The sequence below is a fragment of the Diprion similis genome, chromosome 2 (genome assembly GCF_021155765.1).
Source record: "Diprion similis isolate iyDipSimi1 chromosome 2, iyDipSimi1.1, whole genome shotgun sequence".
Lineage (NCBI taxonomy): Eukaryota > Metazoa > Arthropoda > Insecta > Hymenoptera > Diprionidae > Diprion > Diprion similis.
In genome coordinates, this window is record NC_060106.1 from 6,405,760 (window position 1) to 6,426,736 (window position 20,977).

Sequence of the window (20,977 nt, forward strand, 5' to 3'; positions counted from 1 at the left end):
CAATAACTTACGGTATTTTTAAAAAATATGTCTGCTGAATTCGAAGTGGGACGTTCTTTCGTATATTCAATCACGTTCATATCGGAATATTTTCTGCACACTGGTCTCATGCATAAAATTGACTGTACCAGAATCGTGTTAAAGATAAATCATAAGTGAAAAAATCTATACGAGCCAAACAGTAATTCTATTATACATGAAATAGAAACGCAGCTTTACGCCTTCAGTTGGGTATATTTCTGCGAATGATGAGCGTTTTCCATGTCGAGTTGCTTTATTCTAGCATAGCCGGCACTGCCGCCTAACACAATAAAATTACTCAACCACCACAATAACGGTTTATGTTCGTTGAACCAATAAGTGGCCATCACTGTTTGCGCGCAAGCCTTTGCCGTCCCACTGATATTGTGTGTCAATGGTGAAGTAACTTTTATTTGTAGGACAGTAACAGAGCCAATAGCAAAGCCACAAAGGCCTCCGATAACCATTGCTGCCCAAAAAAAGGGTTCAGAGAATTTACTGTAATTGAAAACGACACTAAATTCTCCATTGACTAGCATTAATGGTAGGAAAAGGAAGACACTGTAAACATTATTGTAGTACGAGAGTAGCCAAACTTCTTGATTCACTAGTGGCAACACTCTTTTTGTGTAAATTGAATAAAGCGATAGTGACAGAGATCCAAGAACACCGAATATCGTTCCAATAACTGATAAGGAGCCTGCCACATTTTCTTGATCGACGCCGAGCCAGAATCCTCCAATGATTATGCCGCAGCACATTATACACCCAAAAGATGTTTTCTGTCCTGTTTATAAAATAATGTTCAATTAATTAGTATATTATTCAATTTTCATCTGATGTTGTATTCCAAGATTCAAGTATATCAATATTTTCTCTACCATATTGAACCGTCATGAAAATTATTGAGTACGAAGCGAAATCTGGTCGAGATGTTAATAAAAGTTACATTAGGAGATTTGTACTAGTTTCATCATATTGAGTGTTTGAAAATTCTATGATCAATTAAAGAAAACTTGCTTATTCCTAATATATTTACCTAGTATTGAATAGGATAGAATGACATTGAACACTGTAGTCAATGATCGCCCTACGTAGTAGAATGCTACGCCAACATATTTCAGGCACAGATTGTTACTGGCTATCATAAAGGTGAATAGCACTGATAACGGCAGGACCTAGAGAATAATGTGTTAGTATTCAGTAGACATTGTTTTGATACAAATTTAATTTGTACAGTAATTAGTAGACTATAAACATTTTCGGATATATTTGTTTTTGTAATGTTACGACTATCTAATGTTTCTGGGTTTCTCAAAAGAAACAGCATCTCCAGCAAAATTCAGTTGTAAATGTCTAGGATTTCCAGCATTTTTCACATTTGTTAATTCACCTTTTCAAGATACTTTATATTCAATAAATGGAATTTAACTACTTATAACTTCCAGCTCAGAAATAGGAGAATATTTAAAATGATTGAAAAAAATAGTTACCAATGTGGGGGACTCAAATAAAATTTATAGATATGATAAGGCCGGCAAACATTTTCAATTTATGCTGTACATTTATGTGCTGAACAATGTGTGTATGCTTGTGACTCTTATCAGTTATTGGATAGAGTTATTAAATTACATTCTTTTGACAATGTGATCATTGGTCAATCTGAACGGATTAGTTGCTTATATTTCTGTTACCACGAGTTGAAGGAAATGGCAAGTGATCATAATTTTTTGGATCAGTGATCAAAATTTCAATAGAATAGACCTAAATCTTCTAAGAATAGTGATAATTCTGTGATATTTTTATTCTAGGTAATGGACAGCATACGGCATGAAATTTTTCAATATGCTAAGGATAATGAAATTGATCTTTACATGTGACGAAAGGGGTAAAAAAAAAAAAACTACCTTCTTCACAACATCCATGCAGTAAGGATGTCCTTCGGGAAAACTGATCCTATGAGGAAATAATTTGGATAGCCTGCTCCAAGTGGTGCAAATTAATGCACTGACTACGCATTGAAACCAAGTAACAAATAGTGGCGCATCTAAATTGACTTCGTCACCAGAGAGGAGAGCCTTATTAACGAAAACAGTTAAAATGGAAACGATCCTGAAATGAAGTAATAAAAATTGTACTAAGTAAAATTTGAGAAAATCTTTTTTATCGTCATACTTATTGGTAATGCAATTAAATAGTAAGACAAGTTGTGATAAAGTTGATTTTATTCTCAATCATCTACCATGGTGCGCCAAGTCGGCCAAGAAAACATCAGAGCTTAAATCGTTCATAAAAAGAAATATCGTGAATATACCCATTTAGAATAATAATAACATAACCTAACTGACCAGTAAGTTGCAACGACAAGGGCGATGTGGATGTATTGGGACACGAGACCAGGCTCCATTATCATTTTAGAAAATGTAATTAAAAACTAATGTTATAGTCTCCTCTTCACGCTAATGCTTGATAAGAATTTTGTGACAGGTGGCATTTTTTGCTTGCTGGCGCCGACCGGATAGGACACGAATCAAACGGGTGCTTCAACCGAACCCCCGCAAAGTCCCTTCTATCTAAAATTCAAATCTAATAACAGTGTGGTGTTTCAGAATCTAAGTGTTATTACTAGATAAGATGTTCAGACGATTTATCGTCGAATCAGCATTTGTTCGTAATTTTTCTACAATGCTAATGTAAGTGCTTCTACAGCGCGTATTTCGGTGTTTCTCCTAGTTATTATTTTTCTATCATCACAGCAGTTTCGCATGGCGTAAAATAATATCCAGAACCGAGAGAGACAGCTCATGAAATTTTTAACAGAGCAACAGAGACGCGAAATCTCAGCTGATTTCCAAACAAAACAAAACCGGTGACGATGCGACACGTGTGACATGGGCCATTCTTTTAAATCATAGAACTAGTTCTATGTTTTAAATTCATACGATCTACATCCAAATTCATACAAACCGCGCAATTTTAAATTATAATAGGAAAAATGTTGCCCGAAATAGAAGATAAAATAAAAAGATTCTGTAACGTGCTTTCCCAAGAATCTAGAGGTATTATACAAATGCACGATGATGACCATAACCACGATCAACAGCACGAGGATAAACAACTTATCCTTGCACATTTTTTGAAACATTTACTGCTGAAAGTAGGGAACAGGATTTTGTGGATTGTTTTATACTTTCTAGTTCCACGAATTCAGTTGAGCCTTTTGTCAATTCTTTGCGTTTTTCATCAAATTTTACTACGATAAGAGATAAGAATATATACTTATCGTTTTACCTTTCGTCTTGGCATTGTACAATTATACATGGACCTTTGTGATCCTACTTTCACATACAATAAATGATTTCATTTTTCTCCTAACAACGGGAATAGCACATTTTGGAATTTATAGGTGTTTACTTAGAGCTAGTGATAAGTAATACGTTTTGACAAAAACTTTATCACAGTCATACATTTTTGGAAAAATACTGCATACACTCTTGGATAAATTATAATTACACATTTTATTTTCCAGAACTTTACTTGACTAACAACGTATCCGAAGTTGAAAGTTCAATTTCTCCGCTCGTTTTCCATCGACAATATGTATCCAAAAATTTACCACTGCTTATAAGAGGCGGAGTAAGCCATTGGCCAGCGATTGATAAATGGAATATACCATACTTCCGCAAGACACTTGGCAATAAAATGGTATCGGTTGCTGTAACGCCAAACGGATATGCCGATGCAATTGCAGTAAAAGAGTCAGAAGATCAAACTGGAAAAAAAGAGTATTTTGTTATGCCGGAGGAGCGGCTTGTCCCAATGTCCACGTTTTTGGATGCGTTGGAAAGTCCCACTGAGGGAAATGTTTATTATATCCAAAAACAAAACTCTAACTTCAAGGAAGACTTCTCTGAATTGTGGTCCGATGCTGGAACTGACATTTCATGGGCTACTGAGACTTTTGGAAAAAATCCAGATGCCGTGAATTTTTGGATGGGGGATCAGAGAGCTGTTACATCAAGTAATATTGCTTAGGTCTTATAAGTTGATAGGGGAGAAAGAATTTCTACAAAACGTATTTCTGAGAACCTTGTTAAGATAGAGGTTTCTGTAGAATGTCAAGCAGCAGCGTGATATCCCTAAAGCCATAGACTAAGGTAAAAATAATCAGTTTTTATGGTGTTGTAAATTCGTAATCGATAACACTATTTTCTACAGTGCACAAAGATCCATACGAAAATATTTACTGCGTCATAGCAGGGGAAAAGGATTTTGTGCTACATCCACCCACAGATTTACCATGGATTCCTTACAAGAATTATCCACCTGCGAATTACCGGGAAATAAAACCAGGGGAATGGCTGATTGACCCGATCATTACGGAGTCAACAAGGGATGAATTCTCAGAAGAAAGAAATGATTTTCAGTCGGATTTTAACACAATACCTTGGATATCGATTGATCCCTTAAACCCAGATTATGAAAGGTGAGTGACGTAATATTTAAAAAATATTTATCAAATTTTGAAACCACAAATTTCATTATTGAATGTATTGAGTTTATATTGATTCAATAAAGTGCTATGTATAAATACGGCTCATATCTTCGATGAATGAGTTTTGAAGAACACAGCAAGCGATGCTTGAATAAATATTATCTATACAGTATCTGTACAACATTGATAGCTCAGTCAGAATCAGTTATCAGTTGGTTCTCAGTTTGCTTTATTAAAATGATTAAATATTTCCAATTGCAGATACCCAGCTTATAGGAATGCAAATACACTCCGAGTAAGAGTGTGTGAAGGTGATGTCTTATATTTGCCTTCGCTATGGTTTCACCATGTCACACAGTCACATGCATGTATTGCACTGAATTACTGGTACGATATGGAGTATGACATAAAGTACGCTTACTACAAAGCTTTGGAGGTCTTGTGTAAATAGACGAGTGGAGTTAAGGAATTAAATCACATCGTTTGCGTAGTATACTGTTTCGAACAGTTACGTCCAGTTGTGTTCGTAGAGAAAAAAACAACGACAAAAAAATAGGTAAATAATAGAAAAAACTCAGCCTTTTGTAAATATGTAGAATTTGCTGGTTCTTAAAAATTTGTAGAATTTGAGGGTGAAAAAAACCAATGCTTTAATATTTCTAATGTGGTGATACATGTACTGAAACTAGATTATTTACTGGTAAATCCGCCTGTGCATCGGCAACTTAAAGTCAGTGCTTTTTATTGGCATTTTTTCTGGTCCCATACCCCTCGCACATAAAAAGCAATTGCTGTTTCAAAGATGGGTCTTGATGTATTTTTACTTATATGGTTATGGTAAAAATATATGTATTGATTTTTACGAAATAACCGTCGATAAAAAGATAATTCTTCGAGATCGCGCTTTATTTTATGCGACCCACCGTACATCTGTGAAAAGAGTGGCGACAGCAGTTAACGACGACAGCATCGCATGCGTTGACTTTTCAAAAAATGCGCTAAATGACCTCGTATGCGATTGGTTGAAAATCCAAGATGGCCTTCACATGAATGAGACACGCGATTGGTTCATGGAGTTGGTTACGTAGAACACATTATTTGGGTGCGTTCCGAAACTAGTTAGCAGTGTTAAAAACTCCCTAAGTAGAGGCAGAGAGAGGCAGAGCTAGCTGCAAACTCGATTGCACAAAAGAGATAAACAATTGCTGACAGCACTAGTACCAGTTTTGGAACGCACTTTACATATAGTTTATAGAGAACACATCTTCCTATCTTCTTACATCATGGCGTAGTGTGCGCGTAGTTCGTTATTTGCCCGCAGAGTACGATTAGCGTTCTACACGTTTCCAGAATCGTCGTTTCTCAGGTAACTGTCAAGTGTGTATCGCGTTTTATCAGTTTATACCGTTTATACTAGTGAAAGGTAAAACTGGTGTGATATCGATATTTTGGGAATAAAAGATAGGATAAAAATAAGGAATCATGCCAAAAGAAGAGCAATTTGACGGAATGCTGCTGGCGATGGCTCAGCAACATGAGGGAGGCGTACAAGACGTAAGATTTGCGTTGTTTGTCACGATCACATAACCTCTGCGTCAGCCCGGTAATTCACTCTGGGTTCTCTGAAACGAGCATTTTAATTTTTTATAGCTCCTGGATACGATATTCAGCTTCTTGGCTCGAAAGACTGATTTCTATACCGGAGGTGGTGAGGGTGCAGCAGAAAAGGTATATCCGTTACAATTTATCGTACACACATGTTTCTACGACATAGTTTTTGATTGACCCGGTTTCTCGCATCAACCGTACTCATTTACCAGTCTTGTCTTGTAGATAACAAGCCATCATATTACATTTTGTTACCTACGAAATTCCCGAATTCACACTGTGTAGGTTAATGAAACTAAAGACAATTATCAATTAACCTGACATAACTTAACCTCACCAAACCTTGCATTTCCCATTCTATCTGCGCAAATATTTCATCAATGCAAGGCTTATAATACTCAATAATAAATTTATTGCAAGTCCCTGTTGCTTGTTTGATTTTACTGCTGTGCCATGATAACCGTACACCTAAACTATTGTCATTGTCTTTTAGTCTTTGGGCCAAGTACAACGAATGAACTGAATTCGTTGAGGCATGATACAAACTTTGGTCTAGAGTATCGTTTCATAAACTTTCCGAGCTGTTTACCACCTCATTAGTGAGATTTGATATCTGGATAAATCATATTTCTATTGATCTATGTATTATGAAGATTTTTTCACCGATACCATAGAACCCGATTATTGTATACGATAGGTCTGACTAACAATGGAGAACTGCACTATTTAACAAATGCTTTTAAAAACTTGAGTACGTGTTTACCAAAGTTGAACCAGATATTTAAAATTATGAAATATTTTTTTTGGTTACCAGCACATTTTGTCACAAATTGGGTATTAAGAATACAGCATTTCTTTGGTTCGACAAAAGTAATACTCGAAATAAGTACGCAGTAGCTTTGTTGAACAAGTGCATGTCTGTCGCACCATGTAAATGTACAGTTCTGTGATCATTCACTCTGTTAGCGATTTAAATCAGACTACAGAATCTAATAATTTTCATTACTTCAGATGTATGTCAGAATTCAAGACAAAACCGTGGGTTGTTCTACACTCTGATACATAGCATTCTGCATAACTCACCTGAAATATCATCATTTTGTTGCATCCCAACGTCATTTGAACCTCAAAGATGAAATTTCAACATTTGTCATGAAATTAAAATTGGTGAATTGAAGTTTGGTTTCGGTTTTTACAACAATATCATGTTTTATAGTAGCATACGAATGTTCTGATTAAAATTTTTCTACATTCAAGTTTATATTGACAAAAATGGAATCATCAGCACATTGAATTTTTCTGATATGTTAAAGCTCTTGGCCTGTTACAGCTTGTGATGAGTAAATTCAAGAAGCATGAGGGAACCGCAGTAAATAAAGTATCAGCTGAGAAGGCAGAGCGAGCTGAGCAAGAAAGGAGACGTAAGGAAAGAGCGGAGAGGAAGAAAAGGGAAGAGGAAGAACAGTTCAAAAACGAATCAAAGATTGTTGAATTGACAGACGAACAAGCAGTTGAGCTGCAAGCTGAGCTGGATAGCAAAGTAAGATCATTACCGCTAAATGATTTTTGAAACTAGATCTATGTAGACTAGGTCTACCTCACCACGAAGTTGTGAACAAAAATGTAAAATATAAAATCTTGACATTTTTCAGAAAGTATCTACTGAACCAGCAGCTGTTGCCGGACCTAGCGGAGACAATGCACAGGCAAAGACTGAGGAAGTTGGTAGTGATGAACCGGAGAAAGATGATGGCGAGGAAGAAGACGAAAAGGAGAAGGGGAAACTGAAGCCTAATAGCGGTAACGGTGCTGACATGCCTAACTACAGGTGGACACAGACTCTTCAAGAAGTTGAGGTGAGTTTTTGAACAGTTTTTGAATTTTTAGGTGAAGTTGAAATACGGCGAAGCTTTGCCCACATTCCACTGTTTTTTAAATTATTATAACCCCCCCCCCCCCCCCCCCCCCCATATGAAAAAATTAATTTTCAACCTCAAATGGTCGCTATTTCATTAAAATCGGATCATGGCAACGAGGATAAACTATCTACATATGCTGTCTCCAAATTTGAAGCAGATCGATTAACCCAAAAGGTGCTTGATTGCCGAAAAAAATGTAGTATCAATGTTTTCGATTTTAGAATGCAATTTCAAATTTCGAATTTGGCACATACGTCCTCCCTCTAGTGGCTAAATCTTCGAAAGTAACAAATATAATTGAAAGAACAAATAGGTATCGGAAACGGCATGATATACCTTGCAAATTGATGTAAGATATTTTTTTTTCATCATTATTTGTCCATGAATTTCATTGTCGGATTCTTGGACTGTGATTCTTGTTATCGGCTACCAATTTTGAAAGTCTAAAAAATATCTTTGTATTAGTTTTTTAATTGTATCTAAATCCATGAATTTTAACAAAAGACCTGCGATAGGATCTTTCTGAAAAAAATTGATCTTGTTTTATATCAACTTATGTTAACCGATGCACCAAACTTTAAGGTACTTTTTTTAAATTACTGTTCTGCAAATGCTTAAAGTTATATTTTATACTTTATTTGGTCTTTTCAATGTGGTGCTCGTGAAGGAAAAACTCGTCATCGACCACCGTTAATGGCTTCTTTTTGGCGGAAATTATTTGGAATCGCAGTTTACTTTTCGTAGTGTCAATGTACTGCATGCAAATAGTGCTGTGTGTTTTATTTTACTTCGATAGTAGTGAAAAGTCTTTAAAATCCATACTAGACGAAAATCGTAACATGTGTCTTGAGAAAAACAAATCTTTTCGAAGTTTTCTGATCGACAAGGTATTTACCACGTTTTGCCATGAAAAGTAATGACATGCCGAAATTTGAACAAATTTCATTACTAATACTGGCTAAATATAAAGATCAGTTGGCTCTCGTCGATAAAGTATACATTCTATCTTTTAATATTTGCAGAATAGTAATTTAGAAAAGAATCCTATACGTTGGTGTCTACCATCATAAGGTGAAGAAGATTGAATTTTTTAAAATAGATTCGATTGTAGGTCCATTTAAAATATTGGTGAGTTACTGTACGGTTAGTAAACGAATATAACCATATTTTTTTAGAATTCTAAAGATGACAGTCAATGGCAAAAAGTAAGGTCAAAAAATTCAACCAATGAAATTCACGTCAAAAGGGTATTTCACGCCCTTTCCGATGTCTCTGTTTTCTTCAATTATCTTCATTACTTTTGAAAATGTATCTACTGGAAAAAGAGCGTGTATGCAAAATTGGAAATTTGAAATTATATTCTGAAGTCGAGAATATGGATGCAATGACTTTTTTCCAGTGCATATTTTACCAGCAAAGTATTCGGTTTGACGTGGAATTTCTCATATACACCCTCCTAAGAAAATTCGTTATTTAAAATTGCAAAAGTGGGCTCGTCGAGAGTGTTGAAATTTTTATCTACTTCTTAGCAAAATACAGCATGTAAATTTTAATAGACGAAGCAGTAATTCATGCTTTATACTTTCTAATGAGTAAAACACTACAAGAATTAGGAGCGAAATGTGTGTTTTCCCTTTTTTTTCAAGTATCTTTGACTCATTTTCTGTGTACCGTCTCATTTCTCTACAATATGCGCGTTACTTGAATTACGTAATTGAAAAAATTTCGCATTACGCAAAAAATATGAACATCACTTGCAGTATGATTTTGTAATTGCTGTATGTTTAAAACTATTAGCAAATTTTTACCCTTGAAATTACAAATATTTGTCAAAGAGTATGATCATTACTATCTCAAATTCTATAATTTTATCTTCTATTGTTCTTAACATTTTACGGAAGTATTTTAATTTCTTGTATGGTCAGAAATGACTTCACTTCGCGTGTTGCGCAATGTTTTTCGTTATTTTAATATTGTTTGATCGTAGTAGTAAAATGTTTACTTTTACTTATGTTTAAATACGATTTCCGATGAGTGTCGGAATTTTTTCGTAATAATTATTTGAGCATTTTTACTACGCATTTTCTTTTATAAAAAATACGCATTATGTCACTTGTGAATTTAAAATGACGCAAGGATCGTGACATTGGAATAAAAATCGATAATTCGAGTGACAAAGAGGGAGGGGATAAGAATAAAACACTTGACGATAATAATAATTCGAGAGTTTCTTTTTCAATCGATGATTAATTAATACACAAGTAATATCACAGATACAAAGAATGATGATGCAACCATCCTTTATCAATTATCGATCAATGAAATTCCACGTTTTTTTTTTATACTTTGTTTTTAAATTATCTCGCACGCTGCCTTCACATGTCGGTTCGAGAGTTCTCCTCCAAGTTTGATTTAGACTTTGTAAAAAGTTAGTAACAATTAAATTATTAACTCTAAATTACATATCTAATTAAAGGACCTTAATTATGATGTATTCAAGCTGCATCTGCGTTCTATCATTATAATTATTATTATTACTATTATTATTACTATTACTATTTTTTGTTTATTTTTCTTTTCCATTTTTCATCTCGTAGATATAATTTCTTATACTCGAACGTCAGGGAAATCTATGGAACGTTCAATGACGCGAAAGTATATTTAATTTTACCTTTATCAAAAGCTTTCTGAACGGGTAGGTTTATATATGGTTTATATAAATGTTTGCTAAACTATCCTGGAACCGCTGTTATAGTATATACTTGTATGATTTTTTTTCTTGTTTTTTTTTTCGTTTTTCTTTTTATCGAAAGAAAATAAATAATGTTGTTAATTTGATTATACATATCATATATTCAATATTCGTTCATTCAAGCCGGTTTGCAAACAATGGCTTGCTTGCGTTTTATTTCTCAATTTTGTTATATTTTCCTTTGTCGGTTGGTTTCAGTGATTGGTTTTGCTTGTTTTTTTGCAGTTTTTTTCTTTTTACAAAAATTTTTTTTCCTCATTTTATTCTTCATTTATAAATTATTACGAATCTAAAAGGCCTTATTAAAGTACACGGCACACAGCGCGCTCATTACATAAATGTAATTACTAATTTCACGTACCACACATTCAACAAAGTGCAATACAGCCTTAAATCTATCATATTATATAGATTGATAATATACTATACGTTATTGAACTAATATTCTACTATACATAATTTTGAATTCATTGAAATTCGTTCTTATTCGGATTCTTGCTTGTTTTCGGTGTCAATTAGCAATTCTCAATTCATTATGTCGTTCGATTAATTTCATTTCAAATACCGTATCAATATATTATAATCCATTCTTCTTCTTCTTTTTTTTCTTCTTCTTCTGTTTCTTCTTCTTCTTCAGTGTTTATATTATGATGATGCGCTCGCGTTTAATTGTACTTGTCGCGAGCCCTCACTATAACATAAATAAATTTTTTTTTTAATCATTAATTTTCTTTTTACCACATATATAATGAATTACACAATCCAACACTCGAATTATTTTTTTTTTCTTATACACAATTAATAAATTATTCAGAGTTTCATTATTATTACGAAAATAGTGAAAAATTTTACTCTTTATACATCAATAACGCCCGTTAACTTAATTTTTGTATATTATATGTTACGAGAATCAATTTGGAATTGAAAGATTTCTAGTGCAAATGTGACTTTATATTTATATCTTTGTCTCTATGAAATGACACAGTTCCTAATTAATTAAATATTTTTCTCTATAGTTTTTGAAGAATTTTTTTTAACCAAGTATCTTTCAAAATAACAAGAAAACAGGGGATAGAAAAATAAGAAGTAAGGAAAATACTAGTCCTTAGTAATCGTGATGAAGAATAGTGATGAAAATAGTAGCAATTGGTTTACTTACTTTCCATATAAAGAACCCCGGCGAGTAGTCCAACCATGAACAAAAAGCTCATGGTGCAAATGAGTACGGTCAATTGGTTTCTCGCGCACCATGACTTTTTGTAAACCTTTGTGGGCCTACCGAGACCGTTTACGACTGTAAAATGTGTGCTACTGGCTACGGATGCTGTGTCAATAGGTTTTGGCGAGGTCACAGTCGGCGGATAGAGTGCTGCTAGTGTCGCCAAATTAGCTGCTGTCAAAAGCAGAGTACCTGACGCCGCGCTCTGTGAACAGGAGAAAAGAAATTTTTATAGTTTTGCAAGAACTTAATTTTAGTGTGTTTTCTTTTCTTTGTTTTTCTTGATTTCTTTCTTTTTTCGGAAGGGGTGGTAGATAACTGGAATGGCCGATCGATGGAAGTAGAAAAATATCGAATTTTGAAAAACGGGAAAATCTTATTCGTAGGGTTATCAAAATGTGATAAGTTCAAGTGTAGAAAATTGGAAATACGGAAAGTCGAAGTACAGAAAGACGAAATATAGAAAAGTCTAAACATAGAATGGCAAAAGAATCTATGTTATCGAGACAAATTCTGCCGATCTTACATATTTTCATTCTATATTCTGACATTCTATATTCTGACATTTCTGATTTCTGACGAGATTGCAGGAATATTAGGAGGATAAAAGCTTTTGCCATAGATATTTTGAGACGTTTCGGAAATTATGAAATTGCCAACTCTGCGACTAATGCCAATTATTTGCGATTTGTTTTTGATAAATACCTGCTATCGTATAAACGGGTATTTGCGGTAATATATAAATAAACATTCTGTAGGTTTTTAAAAAGTAATTATTTTTTCTTCAAAGATATTATTACGAAAAGATATTTAATTTCAATTTAAAATAATGAAGAATGTACTTTTGTCTTGATTGAGTTTTCGAAAGTTTTCGACTGTGTCGATAATTTTTGTTGTAACGCTAAAAAACGAATTTCTTCGAAAATGAAAATTTATGCAACCAACTTGATCGAGAGTCTATTTTCTCCTTTCTGAAAAAAAGCTCTAAAAAAAATTTAAACAAATAAAGGAAAATGACGGCTATGTGCTTCCGGTATTATAAGCACCGTGCAGTCAGCCAGCAACGTCTGCTAATATTACTTATGACCTCACTCGCTCAGCTTTCGCTTTCTCAGTCTTTGATCCCGACGGATTTCGCGCTGTGCATTTGCCTTATTATAGCTTAGACGCCTAACAGAGAAAGAAGTTGTCCAATGAATCGCTTCTTTGCTTTATTTATGTCGCAAGGGGTGTAAAATCGCGTTTGTTTTATCAAATTATCACATTTGCAAGTTACGAAGATATCTTTTTGAAAATAGAAAACAGTCGAATCGTCAACGAGGGACTGGGTCATTGGATATCGATGTTCAAATTAAAATTGATTAAAAATTGTTGAAGATCTGGTAGACAATTCGTTCGATTTTACTCAAAGGTTTATCATTTTATTCACAACAATTTTACTCGCATACTTTTTTCTTATCATATCGATGCAGTTAAATATTTAATTTCACATTATTGCATCGATATTATTTATAATCAACAAATGGCGATACTGAAATGGTTACTGAGAAAGAAAAAAAGTAAAATCTGTTTCAGTGACTGTCCAGAAAATAGTCTATTGTATGAAATGAGTCATCGTTGAGTGAAATCGAATGAATCTACAAAATTTTCAACAATTTTGAAATAACCCGTCGATATCCAAGTCTTCGTTTATACCTACTAATTCCAATATTTACAATTTTGTTTTTGTATTCTTAAATATATTTTTCTAGTTTACGAATATGATAATTTGATAATAATACAGGCGAGCCAACCAATCTTCAGTACGTTGATCCACGATGAAAGAAAAAAAGATTTTCTTATTCTCAGTTGTGATTGGTTAACGTTCCAAATCCCCCTCCTTTCTTTTTCTCCAATTAAAACGACCGAAGTTGCCGATCTGCCTGACCTGTTTTACTCGCGAAAATCGGGTCCTCGGCCGCGATTTGCGAATCAATCATGCAGAGCCGCGCATTCGTCGATATTGAAAGTTGGTGGGACCAGTTTTGCCAATGGCGTTTATTCTCTCTAAATTTTATTTGTGTGGAATATTGCGAACTCACTAAAGCCTTTGGCAATATATATATATGTATATATATATGTATATCCTCCTCTCGATAGTATAAATAAACCCGCATATTTTTACTCGTCACTCGAATGCGTTTCAACTTTTACTTTCACGTACGACGAATTATTTACCGTGTGTGTTGATTTTCTTTTTTTTTTTTTTAATTGTTTATTTGGTTTTTTTCCCCCACTTGTTTGTCAAAAAAAAAAAATATGAATAAATAATTTGTACATAATTAAATATAACATACTTGCGTGAATATCGTTGAGAAATCGTTTTCGAGCGAAACAAACTTTTGCGAACAACAACAATATGTTATCAAAATTATTGTCCAATATGAATGTTAAAAAGTGATTTGAGATTTCCTTTAAAATGAAAATTAATGAAAATCATCTTTGTCGTTACCGTTATTTCTAATTTTCGTCGCCTTCGTTCGACGCTTTGTTTCAGTCTCGCCTTGACCTTTTTCCATTTCACGCAACCGTCGCGCCGGACCGGCATCGACTATCAATTACGTTGAGCATATGTTATAGGAATCTCGTTTTTCTCCTAGACGTATTATCATAAATTTGACCAACGCGACGCCCCCGCAGGCGATTATAGATGTTTGGATAGATTTATTGCACATGTATGGGACTCACGTGTGTGCTGGCCGTTGAGCCCTGCGACGAGGTGGAGCCTCTCGACGAGGAGTTCGACGTCGCGGTGTGAAGATGTCCCCAACTTCCGTTTTCACTTCCTCTCTCGCTACGTCCGACTAAAGACGGTCTTGGGATGTGCCATGAGGGGTTCACCGCGATTTCGCCAACCTGAAATACCGAAAACACGCCCATTTCACTCCAAGTGCATGATCTTTACTGCATCTTGTGATCGTTTTTTATCTCAACTTTCTTCCAATGAATCAACTTTTTTTTTGCTTTCTTTTTTAAATCTTTTTTCCCTTTCGTACCTGTGAAAAGGAAAGGACGATTTAATAAACGTAAATAAAGTTTCTTCACGATATAATATGGGAGGATGTATGTTTAAATTAATACTAAATTTTAATGTAAACACATTGTTATTGAAAACGTTAGAGGATTGTTTTTTTTTTTTTTTTTTTTTTTTTTTTGTTTCTTTGAAAAATTCATATAGTTGCTACGATTTTCATAAACAGTAGCTTGTTGTATTCATAAATGAATTATATACTACAAATTGTCGCAAGGAAAACTCGGTGCCTATAATTATTGTAATTTATTGACGGTAAACTTGTGGTTTAGCAGTGAATACATTCGTTATCGTTACCCAAAGTCTAACTCAAAGTCGAGTAGTGTGGATTTTTTTTTATTAAAAATGATGGAATTATTTTATTGCTTTAACATGATGAGTAATTTATACGATTGAAATTTAGCTTTTTTAATTATACGTGCTTAAACAGATTAATACAAGTGAAACTTTCTATGCCGTTTTTTGTAGTTTATCTTTTTTTTTTACGTTTGGTTTTATTCCAATGTAGGTACGTTCTGTACTTTGTTAAATATATAGTCATATTTTCAAATAGCATGGGTGTTTCTACAACGGCTCTTTTCTTTGAGTTTTAATTTTAAATGTCTAAATGTGTATAGAATTATAAAGAAAATTGAATGAAAATTTGATTCAGAGGCGGTGAGATTTTTCCAAATGGAAATAATTATGTCACACGAGGTATTGTAGCCGGATTCATAATATCAGTTGGGTACAAGGGCCTTGAGGCGATGCCTTCGGCGGCAAATTTGACACCGAGACTCGTTTAAGAAAGTGACGTTAATCATCCACCTGCTATACATACGTACATGATATCTTCGAACTGTAAATTTTACTTCCGCAACACTGCCTGAAAATTTCTTCGCACTATTTAAACACGCCTGTAAACTACTTTTTTACTGTTGAATTTACGTGAAGATGAAATCGAGAGTCAAGAGTTTGAGATTACATTTTGCAGTGTTTTTAAAAAAAATTTCGGTGCGAGTAATTTAGGGAAATTGTTTTTTGATCGTGGAGAAAATAGGGCGTATCGTGTGTTTACGTTAATGAGTAAAACACGGTCATCCTAACCATAATGTATCTATTTTTACTTGAATTTTGTTACCACTGTAAACCGCAAGAACAAGAAGAAAAACCAAAAAGCCATGAACTGCCGGACAAAGGTTTTTTCCATTGCTTTTTGACGCGTCGAAATACATTCAAGTCGATAATTTCCGAACTACATAAACACCATAATCAAACTTTCAACGATTAATTGATATTTGATGCTCTTTTCAATGAGTATAGATATAAATTGGATTTCCAACTCTCAAAACACGACTACATCAGTTATAAATACTACCTCAATTCGAGTTTTCTTTCATTCATTGCCTCTAATCGATGATCAAATTTCATTCATTTCTACTTTTCACGAATACCCTTTAACGAAATAGTAACATCGAATACAAGAAGGAGAATATGTATATATATATATAAAATGAATACCGTTGTGCGAGGAATTTGGACGAGTGTCCGGACAACCATAACTTCGCAACATTATTCTCCAGTGTCTTGTACTGTACCAACATGTTTCCATTAACCATTCGTCGCATTAAACTTTGCTCTGGAACCGTGAAAACAAGTTTCGTTGGCGTGCCCTCGGCTTGTTACTCAACGAATCTGAACGATATTCGGTACACGGTTTGCTGCTCCTGCTATTACGCGAATTCCTTGCACCGGTGTAACGCATGTACGTAGATCGTACATGACGTATTACGTACACGTGAGAAAGGAGAGACCAGTTGTGTTCTGGAACGTGAAGTCAAATCGGAGGAAAAGGGTCGACCCGACGAACTTGGCCTCGTAAATGTTTCTTTCTTTCTTTTCTTTTATACTCCAACGAAATTTGCAAGTGTACGAAATCAATTACGGCGTAGGTACCTACTTAGGGGCAAGAAATTACGATGTCCCATCTCCTGCATATTATACCAGTAGGTTACACGTATGCGACACGCGTGTATGGTACCGATTATTTTTTAACCGTGCCACTGCAGACGAGTATTGAATCCAGTCTATCACGTTGCGATTTCCTCCTCTATATTTTGTTATGTAACACTTATACACCTTGTGCAGAGTGCCGCATTTCACCCGCATATTGTGACACTTTGAACGAGGCAAGTGACCCACTATTGTATCGAACTGTTACTCATTTGTTGGAAGGTTAGCGAAATCGTTGTATAGTAATAGTCGATACATTGTTGTCAGCGTAACAGGGTGCAGCTTGGAACTCGACTACGACGTCATCGTTCCATGGTAACTTTGAAGTGTCTTTGAACTGGGTCCATAAATCTGATGATAAATTGAGAGAAGGATCAGGAAATTTAGAGCCGATCAGGACAAAGCTGGAAATTTTATTGTGGGATTATTAATTGGTCATGTACTTATCATAACGAGGCATTCTGAGAAGTTTGGAACTTGTAATTTTTCCTTGGTTAGGAAAATTCTGTAAATCTTGGAATTTAGGGTGATTTGTGGAAGTGTTCGAAAAGATTAAAATCGATTTGGAAAATCCTCGAGATAACGTGCGAATCTTTCAAAGTCATTCAGGCATAACGATACCATCAGGTAGAGAGGATCTTCGAAAGTTTTGTGGAACATTTTTATAGGCTTCTAGACTGCAAAAGGTAGGTCAGCGTTGAGAATGGCGAGAGATTAGGGTTCGCGGATTCGACCTCCCGTGGAAGTCGAGAGTCTGGATGATGTCGTGAAAAACGTGAAAGCGAACATCGCACGCATCCTTCGATCATTTGAAGACCCGTATAAATGTGCGAGCTGCACGTGGGCGAGCATTCAGCAACCTCTCGATCATACAAACTGTTAGTGTGACCCCTAGGTCACGACAATTAAGCTGAAATCGTGTGTAGGTATGTCGCTGCTGAGGCTTTGTGCCGTCGTCTAGGTAAATTTTTATTTCAACGACTTTCGATTATATTGCAGCGTTTCTCTTTGAGATGATAGCTCTTGCGAGGTACCCATCTAACAGTTTGAGACACCTTGTCGAAAAACTTTTTTCTACAAAATGCGACGTTGCAATCACCCTGGTTGTCAGGTCTGCAACTGTGAGAATTTTTTTTTTTTTTTTTTTTTTATGTACATTATCACGCTTTGAATTTGATACCGAAATTCAATTTCCGGGATAGAATGGAGCGTCGAATTTGTTGGCTTATACAATTGTTGTTGTTGTAAGATTGCCTTGCGAAATTGTGATTCTTGGGGGATCTATAAAAATTATACAATTCTGTATAAAATGTGCATTAGAATGTGCAGTGGTGTATCGATCGTTCTGTATACCTATATGCACATACGAAAGGGAAAGTAAATCGATCCGAGCTAAGGAAGGAGTGGAATTTTAATGGAACGTTCGCAGGCGTCTCAAACTTCTAAGTCACGTAATTATATTTCGATCATTTCGTTCTTTCGACTATGCATTGTTCACCTATGTATCTATATATGTCTACTGTTTTGACGTTATAAACATACGCAATGTTGACATACGGCGTTATGCGGTATTGTTTTTATTACTACTTATGTATATAGGAGTGTTGCGCGTTGTTGCGGCATTCGCTTTGTTTCGAAATTACGAACATTAATCTTCTCGATAAGAGATATTCTTTAATTTTTTCGCCCCCTAAGAACCCACGTAGTCTCTAATTTTTTCAACAATTTTTTTTCTTCGAATAATAAAATTCAGACAACGTTTCCTGGATTTTACAACGTCATTTGGTCTCGACCGTCAATCAGAAGAGAGAAATACTGAGATGTAACATCAAATTTTTTACTCTTTCATTTTTTTTTTTTTTTTTTCAAAGAAGAAATTGATAAATGCGCATTACCTACAGTAAATCCTTGCCACTCGTTTGCAGGTGAGAAGTAGGTGTTTTCTAAACGATTAGACTTAAAGAGGTCTAAAGTTCAACCAGTGCGCGATTTCAAATCTCTCGACAACTGCTTTTACCTTGACGGATGGTGTATATATATATATATATGACTAACTCTTGGAGGTGTATATATATACACATACATTTCACCTATCCTGTCTGAGGATGAAAAAATTTCCTCGAGGCACACCGGTTCTTTAATCAAAAATTTTTTCATTTTTAAAGTATTTTGTGATCTGTAGCTTTAACGAAATTTAATTCCGAAACATTTCGAGGAGAAGGGGGGGGGGGGGGGGGGGGGGGGTCTGGAATGCAATTTTATTATTTCAATAAAGAATAGCAGTAAGTATAATAAAAAGATCATTCAAATTTATGCAGATCATCTTAATATGTCAGTTCCGATTGTTTGAAAGAAATCTTTAAACATTTTTAAGATAATATAGATCTGTAGAGTTGAAACATCTCGATACTAGATAACATGCATAATTGTCAGTGAGGGTCACAATTTGTAGCCACGTTTCCATTGTTCATTCTTCGCAGTCAACCAAACGGAAGAAAAGGACGGTCTCTATTCTTTTGTTATTAGCAAAGTAGGATGAAATAATTAGTCTATAGAGCTGCTATATTCTTCTATTAATAACTAACCAAGCTCAGCCGCGATACGTAGTTCTGCGGACTGAGTTTGCACTACTACTCACACATACGATAGATACGGATCTATTGATCTGTAATTCCTATTAGTACAATGGTGTCATTGACAAGTGCCAACGCAGCAAAGTGACAAGGTTAGCACCTGTCTTCCAGCGACAAGTTGCACTCGCACGGATTTATGGGTGTATACACAATAAAAACGTTTTAACATGGAACGGAAGTTTTACGTTACAGTTTTGCATCGGCTCCTTTTCTTCATGTTTAGACAAGTTTTGCCGAAACGATGACTGTAGAATTAGTTTGGAAATTAATGAATTCAAAATAGACCAATCCATTAAAATAGTGATTACTTGATTATTGAGAGACGATAATTCCACCCATGATTTTCCATACGCATACAGAGTAAATTTCTAACAACCAATTCGTCCGTAATCTGTTAGAATTTGACGCGCATGTGCCGTAATTCAAAAGCAGTTGTTTACCAGGGTGACCAACCGTCACGAATGTAACCTCAAAAATTTCGACAGTTATCACCGGTAGTTACGTTTAACACCGATAGCTGTTAAAATTTTTCAAGTTGATCGCCGTGACAAACAACTGCCTTCAGACTGTAGCGCATGCGCATAATATTTTAGCAGACGATGGATAATTCTGTAGTTATAAATTCATCCTGTATACCATCGATTATAATTCTATAGTAGGAACATGTGCGTTATAAGACTTTGCTTGTGTGAATTATGAGTTTGAATATAGAATTCGATGGTTAGAAAAGTCATTCGATATTGAGCCCGTTTGACGATTACATAAAGAGGATAAACGAACATTAATATGTATATGCGGTTTCGTTTTCTCGCTTCACTGAATTTCTCTATATTCATATTTATAATATTATCATCACCTCAGCGTTACTCGCCTGATAAATTCGATCTTGACCCAAGTGTATCTACATCGATAATTTCGATTATGCAGTAAAATTGTGTGGCAGGATATAAGCTGCAGCAGCACTCGCGGTGAGTTTTGCAGCGTATTTAATCCCGTCAACGGCTCGGCCAGTGAAAGCGTTTCGTTTTTTTTTTCTTTGGTTGTCGACATAAGTATACGGCGTGTAAATCGGTGCGAAAAAGAGACTGCGAATCACTGAAGAAGGGATTACAAGACGGAGCAGTGCATGCAACTGTACCGATTCGCGAGATGCGTTTGCGAAAAGGAGAATTTCGTCTCTTTCTCACTCACTCTCTCTCTCTCTCTCTCTCTCTCTCTCGCTCTCTCAGCAATACGTAGCAGAAGCTGTCGATGGCCGAGATGCAGTC

General features: G+C 35.1%; 4 protein-coding genes across 5 annotated transcripts in view; 2 read left to right on the plus strand and 2 right to left on the minus strand.

Moving 5' to 3' along the window:
* Positions 1 to 56: 56 nt before the first annotated feature.
* Positions 57 to 2,573, minus strand: LOC124416024 (GDP-fucose transporter 1). The gene is made up of 4 exons (XM_046896844.1): positions 2,370 to 2,573; positions 1,929 to 2,133; positions 1,061 to 1,199; positions 57 to 808 (listed from the first exon to the last, which is right to left on the minus strand). The coding sequence occupies exons 1-4, from the start codon at positions 2,432 to 2,434 to the stop codon at positions 216 to 218; spliced, it is 1,002 nt and encodes a 333-aa protein (XP_046752800.1). The 5' UTR covers positions 2,435 to 2,573; the 3' UTR covers positions 57 to 215.
* A 376-nt stretch (positions 2,574 to 2,949) lies between these two features.
* On the plus strand, positions 2,950 to 5,018 carry LOC124412051 (bifunctional peptidase and (3S)-lysyl hydroxylase Jmjd7). The gene is made up of 4 exons (XM_046891665.1): positions 2,950 to 3,080; positions 3,551 to 4,042; positions 4,240 to 4,507; positions 4,778 to 5,018. Exons 1-4 carry the CDS (start codon positions 3,017 to 3,019, stop codon positions 4,965 to 4,967), a joined length of 1,014 nt encoding a protein of 337 aa, XP_046747621.1. The 5' UTR covers positions 2,950 to 3,016; the 3' UTR covers positions 4,968 to 5,018.
* Positions 5,019 to 5,819: 801 nt separating this feature from the next.
* Positions 5,820 to 20,977, plus strand: part of LOC124416157 (nuclear migration protein nudC) — a 133,314-nt gene continuing 118,156 nt past the window's right edge. Inside the window, exons 1-4 of the mRNA XM_046897079.1 lie at positions 5,820 to 6,070; positions 6,167 to 6,244; positions 7,455 to 7,664; positions 7,777 to 7,980. Of these exons, the coding sequence (XP_046753035.1) occupies positions 5,999 to 6,070; positions 6,167 to 6,244; positions 7,455 to 7,664; positions 7,777 to 7,980 (564 nt within the window). The 5' untranslated portion in view covers positions 5,820 to 5,998. The remainder of the gene's footprint in view (positions 6,071 to 6,166; positions 6,245 to 7,454; positions 7,665 to 7,776; positions 7,981 to 20,977) is intronic.
* The window catches only part of LOC124416160, a 94,469-nt gene continuing 83,748 nt past the window's right edge, over positions 10,257 to 20,977 (minus strand). For both annotated transcript variants that reach the window (XM_046897085.1, XM_046897084.1), the window contains exons 2-4: positions 14,742 to 14,909; positions 11,955 to 12,219; positions 10,257 to 11,486 (exon numbers count right to left, since the gene is read on the minus strand). In XM_046897085.1, coding sequence (XP_046753041.1) covers positions 11,461 to 11,486; positions 11,955 to 12,219; positions 14,742 to 14,909 — 459 coding nt within the window. In that variant the 3' untranslated portion in view covers positions 10,257 to 11,460. The remainder of the gene's footprint in view (positions 11,487 to 11,954; positions 12,220 to 14,741; positions 14,910 to 20,977) is intronic.

Bases quoted from the DNA above. Each gene is read 5' to 3' on its own strand.
- LOC124416024 (XM_046896844.1), bottom strand. From the start codon at position 2,434: ATGATAATGGAGCCTGGTCTCGTGTCCCAATACATCCACATCGCCCTT. The intron at 2,134-2,369 runs GTCAGTTAGGTT...ACTTCATTTCAG, and splicing joins CTTGTCGTTGCAACTTACTG to GATCGTTTCCATTTTAACTG. The intron at 1,200-1,928 runs GTAGTTTTTTTT...ATTATTCTCTAG, and splicing joins GCATGGATGTTGTGAAGAAG to GTCCTGCCGTTATCAGTGCT.
- LOC124412051 (XM_046891665.1), top strand. From the start codon at position 3,017: ATGTTGCCCGAAATAGAAGATAAAATAAAAAGATTCTGTAACGTGCTT. The intron at 3,081-3,550 runs GTATTATACAAA...TTTATTTTCCAG, and splicing joins GCTTTCCCAAGAATCTAGAG to AACTTTACTTGACTAACAAC. The intron at 4,043-4,239 runs GTAATATTGCTT...TATTTTCTACAG, and splicing joins TCAGAGAGCTGTTACATCAA to TGCACAAAGATCCATACGAA.